Below are 23,957 nucleotides of genomic sequence, written 5' to 3' on the forward strand. Positions count from 1 at the left end.
AAGTCACTGATCTCATATTGCTGTTGTAATGGATGCTGCTTTGTCTAGTGATTCAGTGGGTGCTCCAATATGAGTCAATAGTAGCAACTTCTGCACAGTAGGAGCAACTCCTGCACACATTCCACCACTGCCTTCTATACCTTCTGGCTCCAGCAGGCTCAGCTGGCAACATAATCCCATTAACTCGTTCTAACATAAGGGGAAGCTGTTTTACTGTAGGTGGTAATTTATCCTGCCAGCCAACCATAGAAGTCTGGTTTGAGATGCTGTGAACCAGGTCCACCGTGCGCTCATTATCTAACTTACTCTATCTAGCACATATGTTTGTTCTTCATTATAAACTGTGTGGTTCGAGCCCTGAATGCTGATTGGCTGACAGCCATGGTATACCACGGGTATGACAAAACATTTATTTTTACTGCTCTAATTACGTTGGTAACCAGTTTATAATAGCAATAAGGCACCTCAGGGGTTTGTGGTATATGGCCAATATACCACGGCTAAGGGCTGTTTCCAGGCACTCCGCATTGGTCATATACCACACCCCCTTGGGCCTTATTGCTTATAGAAAACAAATACAACATGTCTGCGTCCAAAATGGAAACCTATTCCCTACATAGTGCACTACTTTTGACCAGAGCCCTATAGGCCCTATGTAGGGAATTGGGTGCCATTTGGGACGCAGCCATGGGCTTTAAAAAAAATGAAGGCAAAAAAAAACATTTACGTCAACCATGAGCAAGCTGAATCTGATTTAATTGGCTTTTGTACTATTCATATTACTCACTGAGAATGGAGTTTACTGGAGCTATATGAAGATACTGATGACAAAGACATCTGACCAATATGTTTTGTTGTGTTCACTTTGCGGCCACTTTTCAGGGAAATGCACAGTGTACACATGAGTGGTGTGTGTTATTTTCGCTCCACAATCAAATTGGTTAGCCCTAATAGGTAAGGTAAGACTCTCTTGGAAATGACCGTACACAGATGCTCTTGTCTCCCCATACAATCCTCTCCATTGTTTACTAAGGACCTCATGGTCTTTAATCATATGAAAGGTTCACCAGTTCATTTTAATAACCTAATTTTAATAACTTCATCAATTTAACTGTAAAGACGGGTACGTTGTCTCCTGCACTGAGTCATTGAGAGGTGATTGAAAGCACTAGGAGATAATGTCATAGTCCTGTAGTGATGGAATTTGTGTTTATTGTAAAACTGGGTGATTTGTGATTCTCAGCAGTAGGAAGGAATCCTCCAGATTGATTAGGTTTGGGGTCTCTGTGGTGTCTCTGTGATTGTAACACGTGCTCCTTTTTCCTGGTCACACCCTCCTCCCTCTCTGGCCAATGACCTGCTCCCACTGGGGCTCTGTATAGCCTGTAGCCTGCGCTGTGCTTCCACCCCACTGTTCCCCTCCCGCCCTCCCCATGCTGTCTTCTCATCTCCCCCCGGACCCCCCTTGACAGGTGACTGTCCTCATCAATCCCTCCACTCTGCTAGGGGAAGATCAGGGCAGCGGGAGCCCCACCGCAACCCCATCGCCCTCACAGCCACGGGCCAAGCCCTTGGTCAACATAGCAGAAAGGCAATGTGATAAATCCCTCCTGGAAATTGCCAGGGCCTGCCTATGGCTCCATACACTCCTCTTATCTAATTTGGCTTGACTGGTTCCCCTCTATACCTTCCATCTCCCCTATATATACAGCACATGAACAACGACAATAGAGCTGGTCTGCAGTACATCCAGGAAGATGGAAGGTATAGATGTGTGACAAGTGGCTAATGGTTGTCAATGGCTACAGGCTTTAGTTAATTTCCTCCCTCGTTCCCTGGTCCGTCCTCTTTCTCCTCTTCCCCCCGGACACTCCATAATACAAGCTGACAGACAGGAAATGACATGTCACTATCCCCCGGTCCGTCACCACCGTGTCGACATGGTCATCACAATCTGATCTGTCCTGCCCCTCGTTTGAGCATGCTGCTTGTCTTTTTGATGATGTGCAATTCTGTCTGTTATGTGTTATAGATGGACTCACTGGCTAGCGTTTGGCTTGACATGTGTTTTATATGCTTGGGTTTGATGACTGTGCTTGAGTTTGATAACTGTGCTAGCTAATTCTTAGCATGACATATATCCCCTTTGTCAAATGGGCTTAGCTATTGCTTTACACAGTTGACTTGTCATGAATAACAGGTGCATAAATCCTAGCACGTAATTCAATAAAAACTCAATGCTTCAGAGTCAAGAGCGGCGCTGCCTGGCGTTTCTTCCCAAGCTGCACTTGAATTATCTGGCGGAAGAGTTAGTGTGTGAAGTGGCCCCTTCATTATGTCAAGGAAGGTATCTCTAGGGGTAAGAGTGAGTCTTTCTGAGTTGGTCTCTCACAACCTCTCTCTCTGAACAGAACTGAAGTCTCTCTCTCTCTCTCTCTCTCTCTCTCTCTCTCTCTCTCTCTCTCTCTCTCTCTCTCTCTTTTTATGGCAGGGTTCCCCAACTGGCGGCCCGCTGGCTTTATTAATAAAAACACTTTTTTTTAAACCAATGTTTTATTGTTGGACATAACAGACTGTACAAACACCAGCAAATCAGCTGCAAGTGATTTTAATTTAAGGAATTTGTTCCCAAGTATTCCTACACATAATAGAGAGATGTGATCATATACAAATATAAGCAATGTTTGAAATTATTATGTTTTAGTCAAATATTATATCTGTTTGGGCTTCGTGCGGTTAATTTGCAGTCTACAAATAATTTGTAATTATGTTCCGGCCCCCATGCGCTGAAGAAACAATTTGGACCGCGGCTGAATCTAGTTGATGATCCCTGCTCTATGGACACTGCAGCCAAGCGTAGGCCAGGGCGAGCGTATATATCTGATGCGAAGTGATTGCAGCCCTTATTAATAATCAGCAACTATGAAATGATCATGTTCCTGGCTGTGTCCAGTTGACATTTCTGTCAACATGCACATCTCTTTCCATAAGCAGACTGAGCTACCCTGATTCCATCAATACATAATTCAATCATTCCACATTTCTGGGTGCACATTGATAGGTTTCCATTGTTGTGTTGATTGTAATTATTGCAGTGAATCAGATATCTTGGGAAAGTTACATAAATCATTTCTAGTTATCGGCCCTCTGGAACTATTTGAGAAGTGAGTATGTTATGTCTGGTAGGCCTAATCTTTAACTAGCATGTGTTGTGGATGTGCTGCAGCCAAATGTGGGACTGCTGCTACTGGCTCTATTGTTCAGTCAGACATGCATCTGAAGTTTCTCTCCCTCCGGCTTTGATGTTGGGTCTAAGTTGGGTTTCTTGTCTGTTGTGAAGATAAGGCCCCCTTGTGATGCTCGGGGGTCCCAGAGGCCCACATATCTGCCTGCCAGAGAGAGAGAGAAAGGGGAAAGTGAGACAGAGAGAGAGACAGGGGACTGGGGAGGGTCCCTGCTGTGGTGTACACTCTCAATGTCAGTCAGAACTCTCCAGTCGACAGAGGCAGGAGGGAGTCGGCCCACTGATAAATAAAGAATCAAAACATCCACCAATGAGATGCCACCACCCGCCAGCACACTCTGTTTTGTCACTGTAAATTGTCCTTGGAGTGATTACTGATCATTTTCTCATGCAGCCACTGTCACTGAGACATGCAGATGCATTAGGCTGAATCAATGGATCAATGTCAATCACATACAGAGACATTGACTATTGATCTAAGACTAGAGAAAGGCAACCAGTGCAGAGAGAACTCATTTTAAAACCCAGAGTACAATAGATGTCTGTGATGTGTTGGGCTTACAGTTGGTCTTGGTTGTTCTTGATGATAGCTGACTGTTAATGCTGGGTAGTGAGGCTGTGAGTGCTGAGGCCTATAATCTGTCACTGACCACAGGCTAATTGTCAGAGACAGTGGTTTTCTGTTGATGGATGGAAGCGTCATGGGTTCAAACAGTAGGTGAGCACCATTCTGATTGGGGACAGATGAATCACACTCTAAATGGCATCACAGTCTAAAAGGGTAATTGGGTGCTTTTGTAGTGTTATTGCTGCATCCTGACACGACAATTTGAGTATTAATGGACACAAATTCATGTTGGCTGTGGATTGGTAGCTGAGTGGTTGTTGTTCAGAGCCTGCTCTTTAATTGAGTATTAGGCCTATTTGTTTGTAGTGCTCTTATTGTTGTTGTTGTTGTTGTTAACATCATGCTCATGACAATCAATTCCAAGAGCACACAGAGTAAACATGTTTAGCAGGTGAAATGTGAAATAGGCTAAGTGAAGTGTTGTGAGTCCTGACCTCTATTACGTTGTCTCAATGCTACCATACAAAATACACCAAATCTTAATATGTACACCAGGGAATTAATATTAACTGTATTTGGTTATTATAAATTACCTTCAATTAATGTTAATTATTTGATAAGCCACCACGTTGTAAAGCCAACATGACACCATTATTTTCTCCAGTTGTATTACTTACAATAGCTACTGTTGAATAGAGTCCTGGGAAATTACACACAAAAGTATATCCTGGGTAGAGCCTTGTAACTTGGCAGGTACAGTTAGATTTCCAGATGATGAGACACAGCGGTTGGAGTGATCACAGCTTTATTCATCCATTAGGAAGACCTTCCTGACTCATTCTCCTCTTGTTCTATTCTATTACCCTGTCATGGAAAGAAGGGAGAAGTGGTGGTTTTGAGAAGAATTGAAAGGAATTGAATTTGAATGAATGAATAGGATTTCCATAATGTGGTGTCTGAGTCATCAGAGTTTAGCTGCCAGCTCTCTGGATTAAACCCTATGTGTATACAGTACTTTGCCTTTCCAGAGGCTGCCTCTCTCTGTAACATTTTCCAATATTTCCCATAGAAGTTTCTCAGCAAAGTTAAGTTGTGCTTTTTGCTTACACTATTTATCAGAGGCTTGATTCAATGTTCTGTCCAAGACACTTTGTCTTTAACCTTACCGCAGTAAAATCGAGTGATGCTCCAATGTGTTTTTCAAGGAAGAGGTGGTGTTGACTTGACTGAACCACTGACAGGGTGACATGGAGGAAGACTGTAGTTCTGAACCACTGACACGGTGACCTGGAGGAAGACTGTAGTTCTGAACCACTGACAGGGAGACCTGGAGGAAGACTGTAGTTCTGAACCACTGACAGGGTGACCTGGAGGAAGACTGTAGTTCTGAACCACTGACAGGGTGACCTGGAGGAAGACTGTAGTTCTGAACCACTGACAGGGTGACCTGGAGGAAGACTGTAGTTCTGAACCACTGACAGGGAGACCTGGAGGAAGACTGTAGTTCTGAACCACTGACAGGGAGACCTGGATGAACACTGTAGTTCTGAACCACTTTTATTTTTTTTATTTCACCTTTATTTAACCAGGTAAGCCAGTTGAGAACAAGTTCTCATTTCCAACTACAACCTGGCCAAGATAAAGCAAAGCAGTGCGAGAAAAAAACATCAACACAGAGTTACATATGGAATAAACAAAACGTACAGTCAATAACACAATAGAAAATCTATATACAGTGTGTGCAAATGTAGTAAGTTATGGAGGTAAGGCAATAAATAGGCCATAGTGCAAAAATAATTACAATTTTGTATTAACACTGGAGTGATATATGTGCAAAAGATGATGTGCAAATAGAGATAATGGGGTGCAAATGAGCAAAATAAATAACAATATGGGGATGAGGTAGTTGGGTGGGCTAATTGCAAATGGGCTGTGTACAGGTGCAGTGATCGGTAAGCTGCTCTGACAACTGATGCTTAAAGATAGTGAGGGAGATAAGTGTCTCCAGCTTCAGAGATTTTTGCAGTTCGTTCCAGTCATTTGCAGCAGAGAACTGGAAGGAATGGCGGCCAAAGAAGGTCTTGGCTTTGTGGATGACCAGTGAGATATACCTGCTGGAACGCATACTACGGGTGAGTTTGCTATGGTGACCAATGAGCTAAGATAAGGTTGGGATTTGCCTAGAAGTGATTTATAGATGACCTGGAGCCAGTGGGTTTGGCGACGAATATGTAGTGAGGGCCAGCCAACGAGAGCATACAGGTCACAATGGTGGGTAGTATATGGGGCTTTGGTGACAAAATGGATGGCACATTTTGTAAATGACATCGCCGAAGTCAAGGATCGGTAGGATAGTCAGTTTTACGAGGGCATGTTTAGCAGCATGAGTGAAGGAGGCTTTGTTGCGAAATAGGAAGCCGATTCTAGATTTAACTTTGGATTGGAGATGCTTAATGTGAGTCTGGAAGGAGAGTTTACGGTCTAACCAGACACCTAGGTATTTGTAGTTGTCCACATATTCTAAGTCAGACCCGCCGAGAGTAGTGATTCTAGTCGGGCGGACGGGTGCAAGCAGCATTCGATTGAAGAGCATGCATTTAGTTTTACTAGCGTTTAAGAGCAGTTGGAGGCCACGGAAGGAGTGTTGTATGGCATTGATGCTCGTTTGGAGGTTTGTTAACACAGTGTCCAATGAAGGGCTAGATGTATACAAAATGGTGTCGTCTGCATAGAGGTGGATCTGAGAGTCACCAGCAGCAAGAGCGACATCATTGATATACACAGAGAATAGAGTCGGCCCGAGAATTGAACCCTGTGGCACCCCCATAGAGACTGCCAGAGTTCCAGACAACAGGTCCTCCGATTTGACACATTGAACTCAATCTGAGAAGTAGTTGGTGAACCAGGCGAGGCAGTCATTTGAGAAACCAAGGCTATTTAGTCTGCCAATACGAATGCGGTGATTGACAGAGTCAAAAGCCTTGGCCAGGTCGATAAAGACGACTCTTTTATCGATCGCGGTTATTATATCGTTTAGGACCTTGAGCGTGGCTGAGGTGCACCCATGACCAGCTTGGAAACCAGATTGCATAGCGGAGAAGGTACGGTGGGATTCGAAATGGTAGGTGATCTGTTTGTTAACTTGGCTTTCAAATACTTTCGAAAGGCAGGGCAGGATGGATATAGGTCTGTAACAGTTTGGATCTAGAGTGTCACCCACTTTGAAGAGGGGGATGACCGCGGCAGCTTTCCAATCTCTGGGGATCTCAGACGATACGAAAGAGCAGTTGAACACGCTAGTTATAGGGGTTGCGACAATTTCGGCGGCTAATTTTAGAAAGAAAGGGTCCAGATTGTCTAGCCCAGCTGATTTGTAGAGGTCCAGATTTTGCAGCTCTTTCATGACATCAGCTATCTGAATTTGGGTGAAGGAGAAGCGGGGGGGAGGGCTTGGGCAAGTTGCAGCGGAGGGTGCAGAGCTGGTGGCCGGGGTAGGCGTAGCCAGGTGGAAAGCATGGCCAGCCGTAGCAAAATGCTTATTGAAATTCTCGATTATCGTAGATTTATCGGTGGTGACAGTGTTTCCTAGCCTCAGTGCACTGACAGGGTGACCTGGAGGAAGACTGTAGATCTGAACCACTGACAGGGAGACCTGGAGGTACATTGTAGTTCTGAACCACTGACAGGGTGACCTGGAGAAACATTGTAGTTCTGTGGTTCTTCTCTATCTACTGATCTGTTTTTACTGAGCTCTCTATTTAACCAGAGATGGACTCTCCTTTCATTTCATTCTAAGCAGTGGCTAACGGGAATTTGTAGTTGTTCTGTCCAACCAGAACTCCATCTGTGTGTTTCGCCCCTATGTTGAAGACATAGGCTACAATAGGATACTCTCTGGTCAATACAGCACACTTCATACAGCTATCAATGGAGAAGGAGAAGCTATAGAAGCATGTTAGGAAATGTCAGAAATGTCAGATTGGAGTTGTTCTTCTGAGGTACATTTTGGACACTGAGCGGTCGAAAAAAGATTGAGTGGGGAAGACTGTCTTTTTCAGTCAACATATGAGCAAATGTGACTAGAAATAGGGAATCCTACTTGACTTGTGCTATTTTTTACGTTTTATGAAGATTTCAATTGTTGGGGACAACAATTAAACAGTCAATTCAGTTCCTGTATTGTTCTATAGTAATCTCTTGTTTATAGTAATAGTAATTGGAAGATGAGGTTGTGGTTTAAAGCTAGAAAATCTTGACATATAAACTCAGGACCTTGTTTGCATTGGTTTTTGGAAGGGAACGGAAAAATCAACTGTGATGCAGTAGTGTGTGAAACCATCTCCACCTCCACCCTCCCTTCTTATTACTAGCTGATCATGACATTTCTAGTCCCAGTGAGGGGGAAAGGAGCACAGAAACACTCTTCTATGCTACCACTCTTATTCCTCTGCAGCACAGTCCCCATATTTACCACAGCATACAGGGTTAGCACTAAGCACATAGCTTATATCTAACATGTGCACTCTCAGAGAAAAGGATATGGTTAGGGTACAGTATTGTTCCCTGTGGTATAAAAATATCGAAATACACATAATGTACCTTCAGAGGTAGACATATGATCTCACAATGTACTGTTCGGTACCTATTAGGATACATGTGCAGATAATCTAGTGTAGTGGTACATTTTGGTACCCAATATTTTTTAAATAAAGGTACAATCATTGGAGGCGTGGCTTAGTGGTGGAGTGGCTTTCAGTTAGTTATATTTAGCCACCCGTGAGTGGAAGTGTTGTACCAGTTTAAGTGGTCTACGGTTATGTTAATTAAAGTTTGAGCATGTCCGCTGACAGTTATTAAGTCTTTATAAAGGCTTATAAGAGCATGTGACAATTAAAGAGCTGTAATTAATATTGTAGCAACCTTAACTCAACACTGAGCGACCTAGTCAAGTGGTCTGAACCTCTTGGTGTAATGGTTAAGGTGTTGGCTTGACAGTCGCTGGACCCAGGTTTGCATCCCGGTCGGGCTACCCCACGAATTCGCTATATTGATGTCAGAAATGGGAAGGTGGAGAGGCATGTCTCATGAGGGACTTCGTATAGCGAAGAGCTATAGTTTTGCCACTTAAAATACTTCTAAGGTACGAACTGCAAGGGTATAGTTATGTACCTATAACTAATGGCACAATGGACGTACCTTACAGGGTACAGTGACAAACGTTTGTACCAAGGGGCTAGGGGTCGGGTCTAGAATCATGGTTTTGAGTGCTCCTACAGTCTTGCTTCGGTACTGCAGTTTAACTGACGTCCAGCCCAGAAATACTATTTCCATAGACGGCCCCATAGAGAAGTCAGATTTGAACATTCCTAATAAGACACTTTAGTCATCACCTTTGTGCACAATGCATCCATTGAATTATTCAAATAATTGTCGCTGAGGCCGATTTTTATTTTTTTATCACTCCATCACTCACAGCAGACATGACATGATGACGTCATCGCTGCTTGCGCTGCTCCCTGTGCACACGTGAAGTTGGGCCGTGTAAACTGAATGCAACCCAGATATAGATGGTCCATGTATCGGCGTATGCAAACGTGAGTAGATTACCTTGAAAACAATGGTCGGACATCTTGTACTCAGTCTCCAGTTCTTTTATACCTCAATGGTTTGTAGCCCTTTAAGTACCTTTTTTATCAGAGTGTGGTTAATATTGTTTTGCTAGCCTATCTACAGTAAGACACTGTGCCTCAGTAACCTGCATAGTAGGGAATCATAGTATGGCCGTATGTTAGTATCTCATTACAGTTACCTGTGTATTAGTCAAATTAGATCGATGTGCCATTGATTCAGTAGACATTTACATTTTAGTCATTTAGCAGATGCTCTTATCCAGAGCGACTTACAGAAGCAATTAGGGTTAAGTGCCTTGCTCAAGGGCACATCAACAGATGTTTCACCTAGTCGGCTCAGGGATTTGAACCATTTACCTTTCGGTTACTGGCCCAATGCTCTTAACCACTAAGCTACCTAACTCTTATTAGCCCCAATCGCCACATTCTCAACCTCAAAGATTTCATATTAATTTGGCCTGATTACCAAGATCTAGCTTTCAATTTCCATATATTGTGTACTAAACATTATACATATACTATACATGAATTTGTGGAATTCCCATGTAAATGCTCCTGAATGTAGCCAGAAAGCCAGTCCCCCACATCTAAAGTACCCTTGCACAGAGATAGACAAGGAAAGAGCCCAGGGTAACCAGTCATTTTTAGAATGTGGTTATTTTGAGATAATACTGTCATGCATTATTCAAACAGATGACCCCCAGTATCTCAGCCCACAGTCCGTTGGCTGCCTTGTCCTATTTCATCGACAGGGAGAGATGTTTTTATCCACAGTGTTTTAGTGTGTTTTTTATACACTGGTAGATTCATACCAACCGCTATCAACAGGGTTAATACTCATCTTCTCAGCGTGATTAATCGCTTTAATCTTTTAGAGTAATTAATTCACGTTTCATGTGCAGAAGGCTGAAACGATTCCTGACTTTGACAAATAAGTGTGTCGTGTGTTGCAAGTTTAGACACAATGTGGAACGTGACACCGCATGGGCAAATGTTTATAGCTAAACCAAGATAGACCACAGCTCGTCGTTCAAAATGGGAACAAATGAGTCATAGTGGACAGAACAAGCATGGAGGTGGGCAGAGTCAAGCATGAGCAAGCGAGATCCTATTGGCACATTCTAGCATACCTAGCCTACTCTGTGAAGTGTGCGTGTGCAATAACTCAATTCGCCTTTGCACTCCTTCGAAAAAATACAATTTTTACAAGTCTACAAAATGTAGTCCACTCTGTTCGTAACAGATTCTAGTTTTGGGAACAGAAAACTGTATTCAGATCAAATGTTTCATTGATGAGAAAATCTGCAGAATGTCAGCCAAAATCCATCACGTTCCATCTTCTCCCACTGCCGGCCACTGTGCTTCCTCTCACTACCATATTTGGTAGTGAGTGAAAACACCAAGTGGATGCTTCACATTTATACATCCGGTGAAATATCTGTGGCATTGTTCTATATGTGACGTGGGTGGCTAAGAAAAGCCTGTCGCCATGGAAACAATACACATTTGATGCTTGAAGTTAGATAATTAGTTTTATAGCGTATAATGAATGTACGCATGAAAACACATCATCTGTGGGGTGAGAGAAGAGAAAGCATTTTTGTTGTTGTTGCTGGTAATGTGGTATAATTGCAAGCTGATTTATAGTTGTGGTCTTTTTGAATGAAACACTGTTTATTTACTAGAAGTTGAAATGTTGGGCGGAAATGACCCTTCATGCTACCTTGTGCTTTTGTGTTCTGATTATATATATATGTTTTATTTTTTGGGGGCCCATCCAATATTTCCCTCAAGCAACAAACTGTTCTGTGAAAAATATTTGTCCAAACAAGTGTAATTTTGCAGGAAAAAAACAGAAGTGGTGTAGTCTTTTCTTTTTTTTTAGCTATCTGAGCCAAACAGAGATTTCCGGAACATAAATCAAACTGAATATTTCCTTCCTGCAGACAAGCCTTTTCAAAAGCCAGTCTTGCCACAACAGTAATATATCTCCTATTGATGAACAGGTGTAAGCACAAATCTATTTTGCTTACACCTGTAGAAATACTGTATCTAGATGTCACTAGATTACAACAGGCCAACAATGACAGTACTGTTGTACTGAGGGAAGTAAACACAACACACTGGCCATGTAGAGGTTAATCACGTGTTCTTTCTACTCCAGAGGACAACAGTTTGCAATAAACAGGAGGAGAGAGGTCACATGGTTCACTATGGTAACGATGCCAGGCGGAACAAGAGGAATTCTGGTTTCCAAGGTGAGGATGTTGCCGTGGTGCAGACTGTAGGTAAAACCGTATGGAGACCACATCACCTCGAGGTAGCTACGGATGCATGATGAAATGCTGTATTACCAAAAACAATCAGAAGACAGAGAAGTAGTTAGCGGATCCCTCTGTAGTTTTAATCAGCAGCAAATGAAACGTCAATCTGTCCCTATGGCAATTCATTATTTAAGTATTTGAAATTGAACCATGTTTAATTAACATTAAATATGCAATTCCTCAAATATCGTTTTAACTGTGCATCTCCCAGTTACAAGTCAGTGCAGTTCTCATTCATTTCTATGATTTCTATGACTACGGACTGGAATGTTGTAAGCTTTTGAGTTCGAGATAGAGGAGTTTTTATATCCACATCCCAACAAATCTAAATTCCAAGAACTAAATCAAATTTAAACTCAAATGATGTCCAATTACTTCTTAAAATGTGCAATTAAAGGAGAAAGATGCAATTTAAAATGCCATTGCGCCTGTATGATTGAATCATTAATAGCAGAAGGGTCTCTTGTGTCCTGTGGGTCAAAGCCAGTTGAGCTGGCCCCAGTCAATCTCCTCTCCCCCTCTCTTCCCCCTCTATTCAGATTGCAGGATCCAAGCCCTCATAATAATTTGCCAGGGCGCTCAGCTGCTGCGATCCTTGTTCTAATTAAAGACTTGTGTCTGGGGGAGCTGGCACCAGCATTAATGAAAGGGACAAGCAAAGGAGAACTTCTAAGAGATATAAATAGATGCTTTTGTAGGCTAAGATTCCCTGTTGGGTTAGCGGCGAGTTTGTGGTATATCACGCTCACTGATTAACATAGAAGGCTATTGTTGCCCATGTGCTTGCAGGGTGTCAGATGACACACACACACACACACACACTCACATACACACACACACACACACACACACACACACACACACACACACACACACCATTGTAATGTTTTAGCGCTCCAGTCGACAGGACACACTGAGAGTGTTCGTGTAGAGAGCCAAAGCTCTCATTAACAATTCAACCTAACAGTTTAAGGTAGAGTGTTTGAAAGGCTACGATGTTGTTCCCCCCTAAAGGGCATTTAGTATAAACCACACCAGAGCAAGGTAGACAGAAGGAGTCCTGCGCTCTCAGACCAGGAGGGCCAACACACAGACACCAGGGTACAAAAATAGTACAGTGACAACATGGACTAATGCACTACTGTTGTACTAATATCACTATATTAGTACAACAGTAGTGCATTAGTCCATGTTGTCACTGTACTATTTTTGTACCCTGGTGTGTCACACAATTACTATTCAAAATGGCCTGTTTTGGGCATAGTGGGTACACTCAATATATGTTTGTTTTGTCTCGAAGTAGCTGCACTTCACAAAGACCCACTTGAAATAGATATACTCCATTTTTGAAACCCTCTCTGTGTGGAGCACTCCAGTAATGGTGATGCACACTACAGTTCTGTGGGTTGTTGTCCCAGTTCAAGGTCCCCCTCCCATGCTCAGACCAGTCCAGTGCTCATTTTTTAAAATGTTTTTTATTTCACCTTTATTTAACCAGGTAAGCCAGTTGAGAACAAGTTCTCATTTACAACTGCAACCTGGCCAAGATAAAGCAAAGCAGTGCGATAAAAACAACAACACAGAGTTACATATGGGGTAAAACAAAACATAAAGTCAAAAATACAACAGAAAATATATATACAGTGTGTGCGAATGTAGTAAATTATGGCGCTAAGGCAATAAATAGGCCATAGTGCAAAATAGTAAAAATTTCATATTAACACTGGAACGATAGATGTGCAAAAGATGATGTGCAAATAGAGATACTGGGGTGCAAATTAGCAAAATAAATAACAATATGGGGATGAGGTAGTTGGATGGGCTAATTACAGATGGGCTGTGTACAGGTGCAGTGATCGGTAAGTTGCAGCGTGGGCAAGTTGCAGCGGAGGGTGCAGAGCTGGTGGCCGGGGTAGTGGTAGCCAGGTGGAAAGCATGGCCAGCCGTAGCAAAATGCTTCTTGAAATTCTCGATTATTGTAGATTTATCGGTGGTGACAATGTTTCCTAGCCTCAGTGCAGTGGGCAGTTGGGAGGAGGTGCTCTTATTCTCCATGGACTTTACAGTGTCCCAAAACTTTTTGGAGTTGGTGCTACAGGATGCAAATTTCTGTTTGAAAAAGCTAGCCTTTGCTTTCCTAACTGATTGTGTATATTGGTTCCTGACTTCCCTGAAAAGTTGCATATCGCGGGGGCTGTTTGATGCTAATGAAGTACGCCACAGGATGTTTTTGTGATGGTCAAGGGCAGTCAAGTCTCAGGAGAACCAGGGGCTATATCTGTTCTTAGTTCTGAATTTTTTGAATGGGGCATGCTTATTTAAGATTGAGAGGAAAGCACTTTTAAAGAACAACCAGGCATCCTCTACTGACAGAATGAGGTCAATATCCATCCAGGATACTCAGGCCAGGTCAATTAGAAAGGCCTGCTCGCTAAAGTGTTTTAGGGAGCGTTTGACAGTGATGAGGGGTGGTCGTTTGACCGCGGACACATTACGGACGCAGGCAATAAGGCAGTGATCGCTGAGATCCTGGTTGAAGACAGCGGAGGTGTATTTAGAGGGTACATTTGTCAGGATGATATCTATGAGGGTGCCCATGTTTACAGAATCTTTTTTTTTTTTTTTTTTTTTTTTTTTTTCACCTTTATTTAACCAGGTAAGCCAGTTGAGAACAGGTTCTCATTTACAACTGCGACCTGGCCAAGACAAAGCAAAGTAGTGCAACAAAAACAACACAGAGTTACATATGGGGTAAAAAAAAAAACATAAAGTCAGAAATACAACAGAAAATATATATACAGTGTGTGCAAATGTAGCAAGTTATGGAGGTAAGGCAATAAATAGGCTATAGTGCAGAATAATTACAATAGTATTAACACTGGAATGCTAGATGTGCAAGAGATTATGTGCAAATAGAGATACTGGGGTGCAAAAGAGCAAATTAAATAACAATATAGGGATGAGGTAGTTGGGTGGGCTAATTTCAGATGGGCTGTGTACAGGTGCAGTGATCGGTAAGGTGCTCTGACAACTGATGCTTAAAGTTATTGAGGGAGATAAGAGTCTCCAGCTTCAGAGATTTTTGCAATTCGTTCCAGTCATTGGCAGCAGAGAACTGGAAGGAATGGCGGCCAAAGGAGGTGTTGGCTTTGGGAATGACCAGTGAGATATACCTGCTGGAGCGCAGACTACGGGTGGGTGCTGCTTTGGTGACCAATGAGCTAAGATAAGGCGGGGATTTGCCTAGCAGTGATTTATAGATGGCCTGGAGCCAGTGGGTTTGACGACGAACATGTAGTGAGGACCAGCCAACAAGAGCGTACAGGTCACAGTGGTGGGTAGTGTATGGGGCTTTGGAGACAAAACGGATGGCACTGTGATAGACTACATCCAATTTGCTGAGTAGAGTGTTGGAGGCTATTTTATAAATGACATCGCCGAAGTCAAGGATCGGTAGGATAGTCAGTTTTACGAGGGCATGTTTGGCAGCATGAGTGAAGGAGGCTTTGTTGCGAAATAGGAAGCCGATTCTAGATTTAACTTTGGATTGGAGATTCTTTATGTGAGTCTGACCTGGTAGGTTCGTTGATAATTTGTGTGAGATTGAGGGCATCTAGTTTAGATTGTAGGTTGGCCGGGGTGTTAAGCATATCCCAGTTTAGGTCACCAAGCAGTACGAACTCTGAGGATAGATTGGGGGCAATCAGTTCACATATGGTGTCCAGGGCACAGCTCGGGGCTCATGATGATGTATCTGTTCTATGATTCATCCAATGATTCCTCTAGCCTTCACCATCAGACAGCTGCTGTTGTTGTGTGTCACACAGTATGGGGTTGGCACAAATGGTATGTGTGTGTGCCTGTGTACATGTGTGTTTGCCAGTGTATTTGCGTGCTGGCCTGCGTGCACATGGCAAAAAAAAGAAGAAAAGCTATTTTCCCTGCTGATGCACTTAGTTCATAAGTTGATTGGTTTCCAAAAGTTGTACAGATTTCCACTTCAAAGTAGCTGCTGTATGTACCTCTTTCACTTATTGATTGCCTGTCTTCAGATGCAATACCCTTCCTCCACAATGTCATATGACATATCACAGAACACACATCAGACTCCATCCTGTTGCAGTCCATAGATTAGTTAACTTTAAATCAAATCTAATGTCATTTTATTTGTCACATGCGCCGAATACAATGGGTGTAGACTATACCGTGAAATGTTTGCTTACGAGCCTTTCCCTACGGTGCAGAGTTTTAAAAAATATCATAACAAATAAAAATAGTAATACAAGAGCAATAAAATACACAAGAATGGAGCTACAGTGCGATGAAAAAGTATTTGCCCCCTTTCTAATTTTCTCTACTTTTGCATATTTGTGATACTGAATGTTATCAGATCTTCAACCAAAACCTAATATTAGATAAAGGGAACATAAGTGAACAAATAACACAACAATTACATATTTATTTCATTTATTTCATAAACAAAGTTATGCAACACCCAATTCCCCTGTGTGAAAAAGTAATTGCCCCCTTACACTCAATAACTGGTTGTGCCACCTTTAGCTGCAATGACTCCAACCAAATGCTTCCTGTAGTTGTTGATCAGTCTCTCACGTCGCTGTGGAGGAATTTTGGCCCACTCTTCCATGCAGAACTCAGTGACGTGTGGGTTTTCAAGCATGAACTGCTCGTTTCAAGTCCTGCCACAACATCTCAATTGGGATTAGGTGTGGACTTTGACTAGGCCATTCCAAAACTTCCAATTTGTTGCTTTTTAGCAATTTTCATGTAGACTTGATTGTGTGTTTTGGATCATTGTCTTGCAGGGGGCAATTACTTTTTCACACAGGGGAATTGGGTGTTGCATAACTTTGTTTATGAAATAAATATGTAATTGTTGTGTTATTTGTTCACTTACGTTCCCTTTATCTAATATTAGGTTTTGGTTGAAGATCTGATAACATTCAGTATCACAAATATGCAAAAGTAGAGAAAATTAGAAAGGGGGCAAATACTTTTTCATAGCACTGTTTATACAGGGAGTACCAGTACCAGATCAATAATGAAGCTATATACAGGGAGTACCAGTACCAGATCAATGTGCGGAGGTACAAGGTATTTGAGGTAGATATGTACATGAAGGCAGGGTAAAGTGACTAGGCATAAGGATAGATAATAATAAGAGTAAAATAAAGAACAGAGTAGCAGCAGCAAATGATGAGTGTGAAAGTGTGTGGGTTTTGTGTGAGAGTGTCAGTGTAGTGCGTGTGAGTGAGTGTGTGTATATATAGTGTATATATAGACTGAGTACACAAAACATTAAGAACACCTGCTCTTTCCATGACATAGACTGACCAGGTGAATCCAGGTGAAAGCTATGATCCCTTATTGATGTCACTTGTTAAATCCACTTCAATCAGTGTAGATGAAGGGGAGGAGACAGGTTAAAGAATGATCTTTAAGCCTTGAGACAATTGAGACATGGATTGTGTATCTGTGCCATTCAGAGGAGGAATGCGCAAGACAAAAGATGTAAGTGCCTTTGAACGGGGTATGGTAGCAGGTGCCAGGCGCACTGATTTGTGTCAAGAACTGCAATGCTGCTGGGTTTTTCACGCTCAACAGTTTCCTGTGTGTATCAAGAATGGTCCACCACCCAAAGGACATCCAGCCAACTTGACACAACTGTGGGAAGCATTGGAGTCAACATGTGCCAGCATCCTTGTGGAACACTTTTTATTAATTGAGGCTGTTCTGAGGGCAAAAGGGGGGTGCAACTCAATATTTTAGAAGGTGTTCCTAATGTTTTGTACACTCAGTGTATGTATATTTACATTTACATTTTAGTCATTTAGCAGATGCTCTTATCCAGAGCGACTTACAGTTATAGTGTGTATTAGCCTACAAACACATTCAAAAGAACAATTGAACCATGTGGGTTACAAGCTATGGTATGTTTCTGGGTCTAGCTTGGTAGGCTAGTCCTATGTTAGTATTCTTCCACAGGAAAAATGGCTACTAAGCATCACACGCTCATATCCCAGTGTTATGTCTGCTTGTTGAATAAACAAAGCCATCCCAGTTGAATTTGATGTGGAAGAAGAAGACATTGTAATGATTTATGAAATCAATCAACACCCTCTCATTAAGCCGCGGGCAGAATTCATCATAGCAATTAGACGTTGTGAAGAAAGCTAATTACCGAATCAAAAAAACAAAATGGTTCTCAGTGATCTTTTAGTGGAAGTTAAGAAAGACTGTACTTTTAAACTTTGTTGGCTGCAGCTTTGAAGCCATAATTTACCATGGCATCACAATGGTGTTGCATTAACAGACTTTGAGTAATCATAGAATTTCATTCCGTTTTTTTGTAATTATACGCAACTAATTCTCAGAAGTGGAAGTTGATTGACATGTTTGACACATTTTTGCATACCTTGTTTTTGTTTTCTCCAAGAAAGTAATACCAGTTCATTGATGTCATCCCTCTTTCACAACCATTTGACAGGTTTTAGAGGAGATAGTTACCTTCCTCTTCAACTTTGAAACATTCGATTTTAACACTGTTTCCTCCCACCAAGACAGTTGGAAACTAGAAACTTGCTTCAAAATGGTTTGTCTCTGTGGGCGAGAACACTCAGCAATGTGTACAGTCAGTGTGCCCTCTTACTGCCAGCATGGAGTCAGTGGGAGTTCACATTATGTGGCTATCTGCCAGGCACAGGCATGTCCCACCGCGGGACATATCTGGCAACCCAACCACAATCAAGGGCCTGTGGCACATTACCTAGCAACCCAGCAGCTCACATGGGCCTATAGCACATATCTGGCAACCCAACCACCCACAAGGGCCTATGGCACATCATCTAGAAACCCAACAGCCAACAGCCCTGGAGAGAGCTGACTGGCACTATCTGGCATCCCTCCCAGGATAAGCCAATCGAACACACCAACACTTGCTCGCTGGAGTCCCGACTTCAGCCCACGCCAGCTATCACAACAATGTCACCCCTTCCCATGTTCCCCCTGGCCGTGACGACAGTCTGCTGAGAGAGTTAATCAACCTTTTGTTTCCTTTGGTGTTTGATGAAATAATAATGAAAACCTAAATGGTGTGTGGTAGGCTAATTGTTGTTTTTGCTGCTTCATAATTGTGCCGAGGTAAGAAGGTCAGGGTTGTTTGAGAAAGGCGGAGTCTGTGTATGCTTGACCAACCATGCATGCCTAGCTCTCAGAGCCTCCTCAGTAATAACACTGGAGTGGAGGGACAAAGGGAAGCCAATGGGAAGACTCGGGCAGGATCAAGCTGGATGGATGGCACACTGAAAGTGCTGACGGTGGAATGTTTAGGCATTTCTTCGGTTGTCACTCCAATGCAAGGTAGTACTACTATGGGAGGTCATGCAATGAAAGGTCTTGATGCCTGAAAATGTAGACATCATCACTGTATGTATTATAGAGGTGGTTGTCAAGGAGAGAAGAGAGAGAGAGAGAGAGAGAGAGAGAGAGAGAGAGAGAGAGAGAGAGAGAGAGAGAGAGAGAGAGAGAGAGAGAGAGAGAGAGAGAGAGAGAGAGAGAGAGAGAGAGAGAGAGAGAGAGAGAGAGAGAGAGAGAGAGAGAGAGAGAGAGAGAGAGAGAGAGAGAGAGAGAGAGAGAGAGAGAGAGAGAGAGAGAGAGAGAGAGAGAGAGTAAAACATCCTCATTTCATTAAAACCTCACCCCCTCACCTCCTAAAATATCCCCTGTACTGCATACTCACCTTTCCCTCTACCCCACGATACAAAAACAACACCACACATCACAATAACCCAAACCCTATATCCTTCCCCAGCTATACAGACAGCCCCCCCCCAACACATCATATCTCTTGAAACATCTCCACACTTTTTATCATTTTATAGAAACCAAATTCTACCCTAAGGCGCGCAGAGACCATCCCATTAAATAATAGTAAAGGGTCTGTTATCCCTCCACCTTTGACCCAGTTCCTCCTTGTTATCCAAATAGCTAACTTTGCCAGAGCAAACAGAAAATTAAACAACACACATTTAGCCTTTTCCTTATTTGAATACCTGTACCCCATTATAAAACTCCCGACAGTAAACTCCACCCCCAACCTCTCACACAGACATTCCAACAGAGACATTAAAGGCATTAACCTGGCGCACACAGAAAACACATGAATCACAGTTTCACTCATGACACTGAAAGGACACCCCTGACCTCTTTGGTACTGGGAGTTTGTAGAGCCCCCTCCATCTAAAACCAACCATACTCTCCGCCCCACATACCTCCTGCCACTGATGTGCCTTCACTCCTGTTAGGCTCCTGATGTTCCTTACCTTAATACAGAGGTTGTATAGGGCTTTACCTCCCACCCCTTCAAACTCCCCCAGGCTCGGAGTGTTAAAATCTAACAAGTCCTCCAGACCCCCTTGCCAGTCCCCAGTCTCTGCCGTCACGTGCAGTGGCGGAAACATTGGTGGCCCCTCCCCCTTTGGCCGCTCAAACACCCCCTTTACCGGCTCAGACAGTGCCTCCTGGACTTCCCCCAGGAATCTCTCCAGCACCCTAAGAGATGTTAGTCCTGTTTGTTGTGCTAGGACTTCTGGGGTTTTCCACCCCTCCTCTCCCAGCAGTCGCAGGTCACCCAGCCTTAGTAATCCCGCTGCCATCAGTCGCCTCTTCAGGGTGGCCGACTGAACCGATCTCAAAAGGATGGCTGGGTTGTGGAAGATAGGCTCCTCCCACACCCACAGCCCAGGCTCCACACCCCCTTCTCGTGTGGGCCTTAGTAGCTGCCAGGCCCTCAGCACCACAGAGTAAAAATCTGAGAGACCTGCTGTACTCAGCCCCTCCAGCCTCATGAGGAATAGCTGCCGGTCCAACCCTAATCCGCCAGCTCTCCTCAGCAGCGCGCATGCTGGCTCCCTCCATCCGACATCAGTATGGTACAACAGTCTCTGCGCCGCTTTTAGTCGGAATGCAGCCACCCTGCTTTCCAGTTCCACCAGGCCCTGTCCTCCTTCATTTATGGACATATACAATACTGCCGCCCTCAGCCAGTGATGGCCCGACCAGAAAAAATCCACCAGCTTGCGTTACAGGTCTGCGAGCAGACCGGCGAGGGGGTCGAGGACAGCCAGTTTATGCCAAAGGGAAGATTCCACCAGGTTGTTGATTATCAGCACCCTCCCTCTATATGACACTTGGGACAGGAGCCACCTCCACCTGGCCAGTCTTGACACCACTACCTGTGACAGCCCCTCCCAGTTCTTCCTGACCCACCTCTCCGAGCCCAGGTACACCCCCAAAATATTAAGCCCTTCACAACCCCACTGCACACCCACTGGAAGCAGAGGAGGGGCCCTATCCCCCCATGCCCCACATAACAGAGCTTTGCTCTTGCCCCAGTTTACCTTAGCTGACGAAGCTCCCTCGTACACCTTCAGACTATTCTCTAGATCCTGCATATCCTGACCATCCCTGACCATCACAGAAACGTCATCTGCATACGCTGACACTGCTATGCCTGTCCAGCACACTCCCTGCAGTCTCCTAAAAAGGCTCAATGGCTAGTGTATATAACTGCCCTGATAGAGAGCATCCTTGTCTAATTCCCCGCCTTACCCAGACTGGCCTACTGAGCCCCCCTCCCACCTTAACCATACATGATGCCCCAGCATACATCTTCACATAGGCCAAAAACCTTTCCCCAAACCCAAACACAGACATCACATTAAACAGATACTCATGGTCCACTCTATCAAAAGCCTTCTCTTGATCTAAAGAGACCAGACCAAAGTTCACATTAGAACCTCTTGACAAGTCCAACATGTCCCTGATTAAGAACAAGTTGTCCGTAATTGAGCGTTCTAGTACACAATATGTCTGGTTCTTGTGTACAATAGTCCAGATGGGACTTCAGTCTGTTAGCGAGGACCTTGGCAAATATCTTGTAGTCCGCACAGAGCAATGCCACAGGCCTCCAGTTCTTAAGTTCACACAAGTCCCCTTTTTTGGGCAGGAGAGTCAGAGCCGTCCTCCGGCAGCTCATCGGCAACTCTCCTACCCTGACGCACTCACACAACACGCAAAAGAAGTCCAGTCCAATTATTCCCCACCAGAATTATTTATAAAACTCCATCGACCCCCGGTGCACGGCCGGGGGACATCTGGGTTACGGCCTCTGCCAGTTCATGGGACAACAGGGGAATGTCCATTTCATCCCTTTGTACCAGAGAGAGCTTAGGGAGTTCGGCAAACAAAACCTGAGCACACATAGGATCACACAGTTCTGCCCTATACAACTCTGTATAAAACTCCACAGTCCGCTCCCGCATCTCCCCCACCACAGAGGTCACCCGCCCACCCGAAAGCCGAAGACAATGCATACCCTTGGCTTCACCGCTCTGTCTTTCCAAACCAAAGAAGAAGGAGCTGGGAGCATCCATCTCCTTGAGCATGGAGAACCTAGCTCTTACAAGTGCTCCCTTTGCTTTAACCTGGAAAAAACTACCCAGGTCCCTACGTAGTTCAGCTAAATTAGCCTGGAGGCCTACATTGCCTTGCCCCACCAGCTCTACCTCCATCTCACTAATACTACACTCGAGTTCCCCCAATACTCTCCTAGCCTCTGAGGATGAGAGAGCTGTATACTGTTGGCAGAAAAGCCACATTTGGACTTTTCCCACATCCCACCATTGACTCAGAGACTCATACTCCTCTCTTCGCTGCCCCCACCTTTCCCAAAAAGTCTGGAAACCTGAGCACAAAGTGGCATCTTGTAAGAGCTTTACATTAAACTTCCAATAGGATGCCTGCCGAGGCCCTGGTGAAATAGACAGCCGAGCCATGGTTATGTGATGATCCGAAAAACCTACCGGGAGAATAGTAGCGCCCAACAGCCTATTGCTCTGATTCATAGACATGTACAATCGATCAAGCCGGGCTGCACTTACCCTAGCCCCAAAGACCTTCACCCATGTATACTGTCTTGTGTTGGGATGTCTAGTTCTCCACACATCCACTAGGTCAAACTGATGAATAATGTCCCTTAACACCCCCACTGAACCAGAATGAGGCTCCTCCCCATTTCTGTCTTTCGTAAAATCCATCGTACAGTTCCAGTCCCCGCCGACCACCAGCGTCTCCTCAGGCGATATCTATGAGAGTTCCTGTCTAAGACTGTTATGTGAATTTCTATCTCTAATTCAACCTAAGCTTAAATCATTACCAGAGGTTGTAAGGCTCTGGTTTTAATCATAAATGATTCAAGGTCCATAACCACGAAGAAGGATTTTTTGTATTTTTATTCATGGAGAGCTCTGACGCTAAAAACACATACATACGGTTTTATACCTCCTGAACTTGACTCCTCCCACCTTTAGGTGGCTTTTCTAAACAGTTTCCGCCTTCCCCTTCACCCTTGAATGTTTAGTACCGCCCCCTCTGTTAGTGGGTTGACACTACATGATAATTCTAACATTTATACTGTATTTGGGGTGAAATCCTTTAGTCATTATTCTTAAAATCCAAATTAATCTAACAATCCACCCCTTTGACTAAATATTCCCACATTCAGGATAAATGTATTTTACAAGCATGATTAATCTCAGAGATCACATCAGAACTAATAAACATGTCATCCAATTGCGGTCTTTCAGGGTCCAAATCCTCGTCATCCACCAAGCCTGGAGGATCGTTTTTCACATTCCCCTGGTCAGAGTCCGGAGTCAGTCCATCTCTCATCATTGTTTAGATACTGCATTTCACCAATGCCTGACTCACCAATCCTCGGACACAGGGAACAAGACAACAACCACATAATACAAGAATACCCATACAAACACTGACCGCTCCTAAGATGGTTACTGCTATGGTTTTCCATTTACCAAACATGGTATCAAACCATTCTGTCCAAGATGTACTAACTCCTGAGTTTTCAGCCCATTCTTCACTTAGCGCAGTTAATCCTGCAAGAGCTCTGGTGACCGTCCCCTCCGGTGCGGTGTTGTTAGGGATAAATGTGCAACAATGGCCCCCCACCATTTTACAGACTCCACCCCTTTCTGCCAGCAACATATCCAGAGCCAACCGATTTTCCCAAGTCATGAGTGAGGTGGCGTATAATTGTTCGGAGATCCCCTTTACTGCATCTCTAGTCTGGTTAATAAATTGTTGTTGGTTGTAAT

General features: G+C 43.7%; 1 protein-coding gene across 1 annotated transcript in view; it reads right to left on the reverse strand.

Moving 5' to 3' along the window:
• LOC311129274 (fatty acyl-CoA reductase 1-like) overlaps nt 1-21,257 on the reverse strand; it is a gene marked incomplete at its 5' end in the record, with an annotated part of 120,740 nt that extends 99,483 nt beyond the window's left edge. Inside the window, one exon of the mRNA XM_084161563.1 lies at nt 21,183-21,257. Coding sequence (XP_084017689.1) covers nt 21,183-21,257 — 75 coding nt within the window. The remainder of the gene's footprint in view (nt 1-21,182) is intronic.
• Between the last annotated feature and the right edge of the window lie 2,700 nt (nt 21,258-23,957).

The sequence above is a fragment of the Coregonus lavaretus genome (genome assembly GCF_964263955.1).
Source record: "Coregonus lavaretus genome assembly, chromosome: 5".
NCBI classification, from domain to species: domain Eukaryota; kingdom Metazoa; phylum Chordata; class Actinopteri; order Salmoniformes; family Salmonidae; genus Coregonus; species Coregonus lavaretus.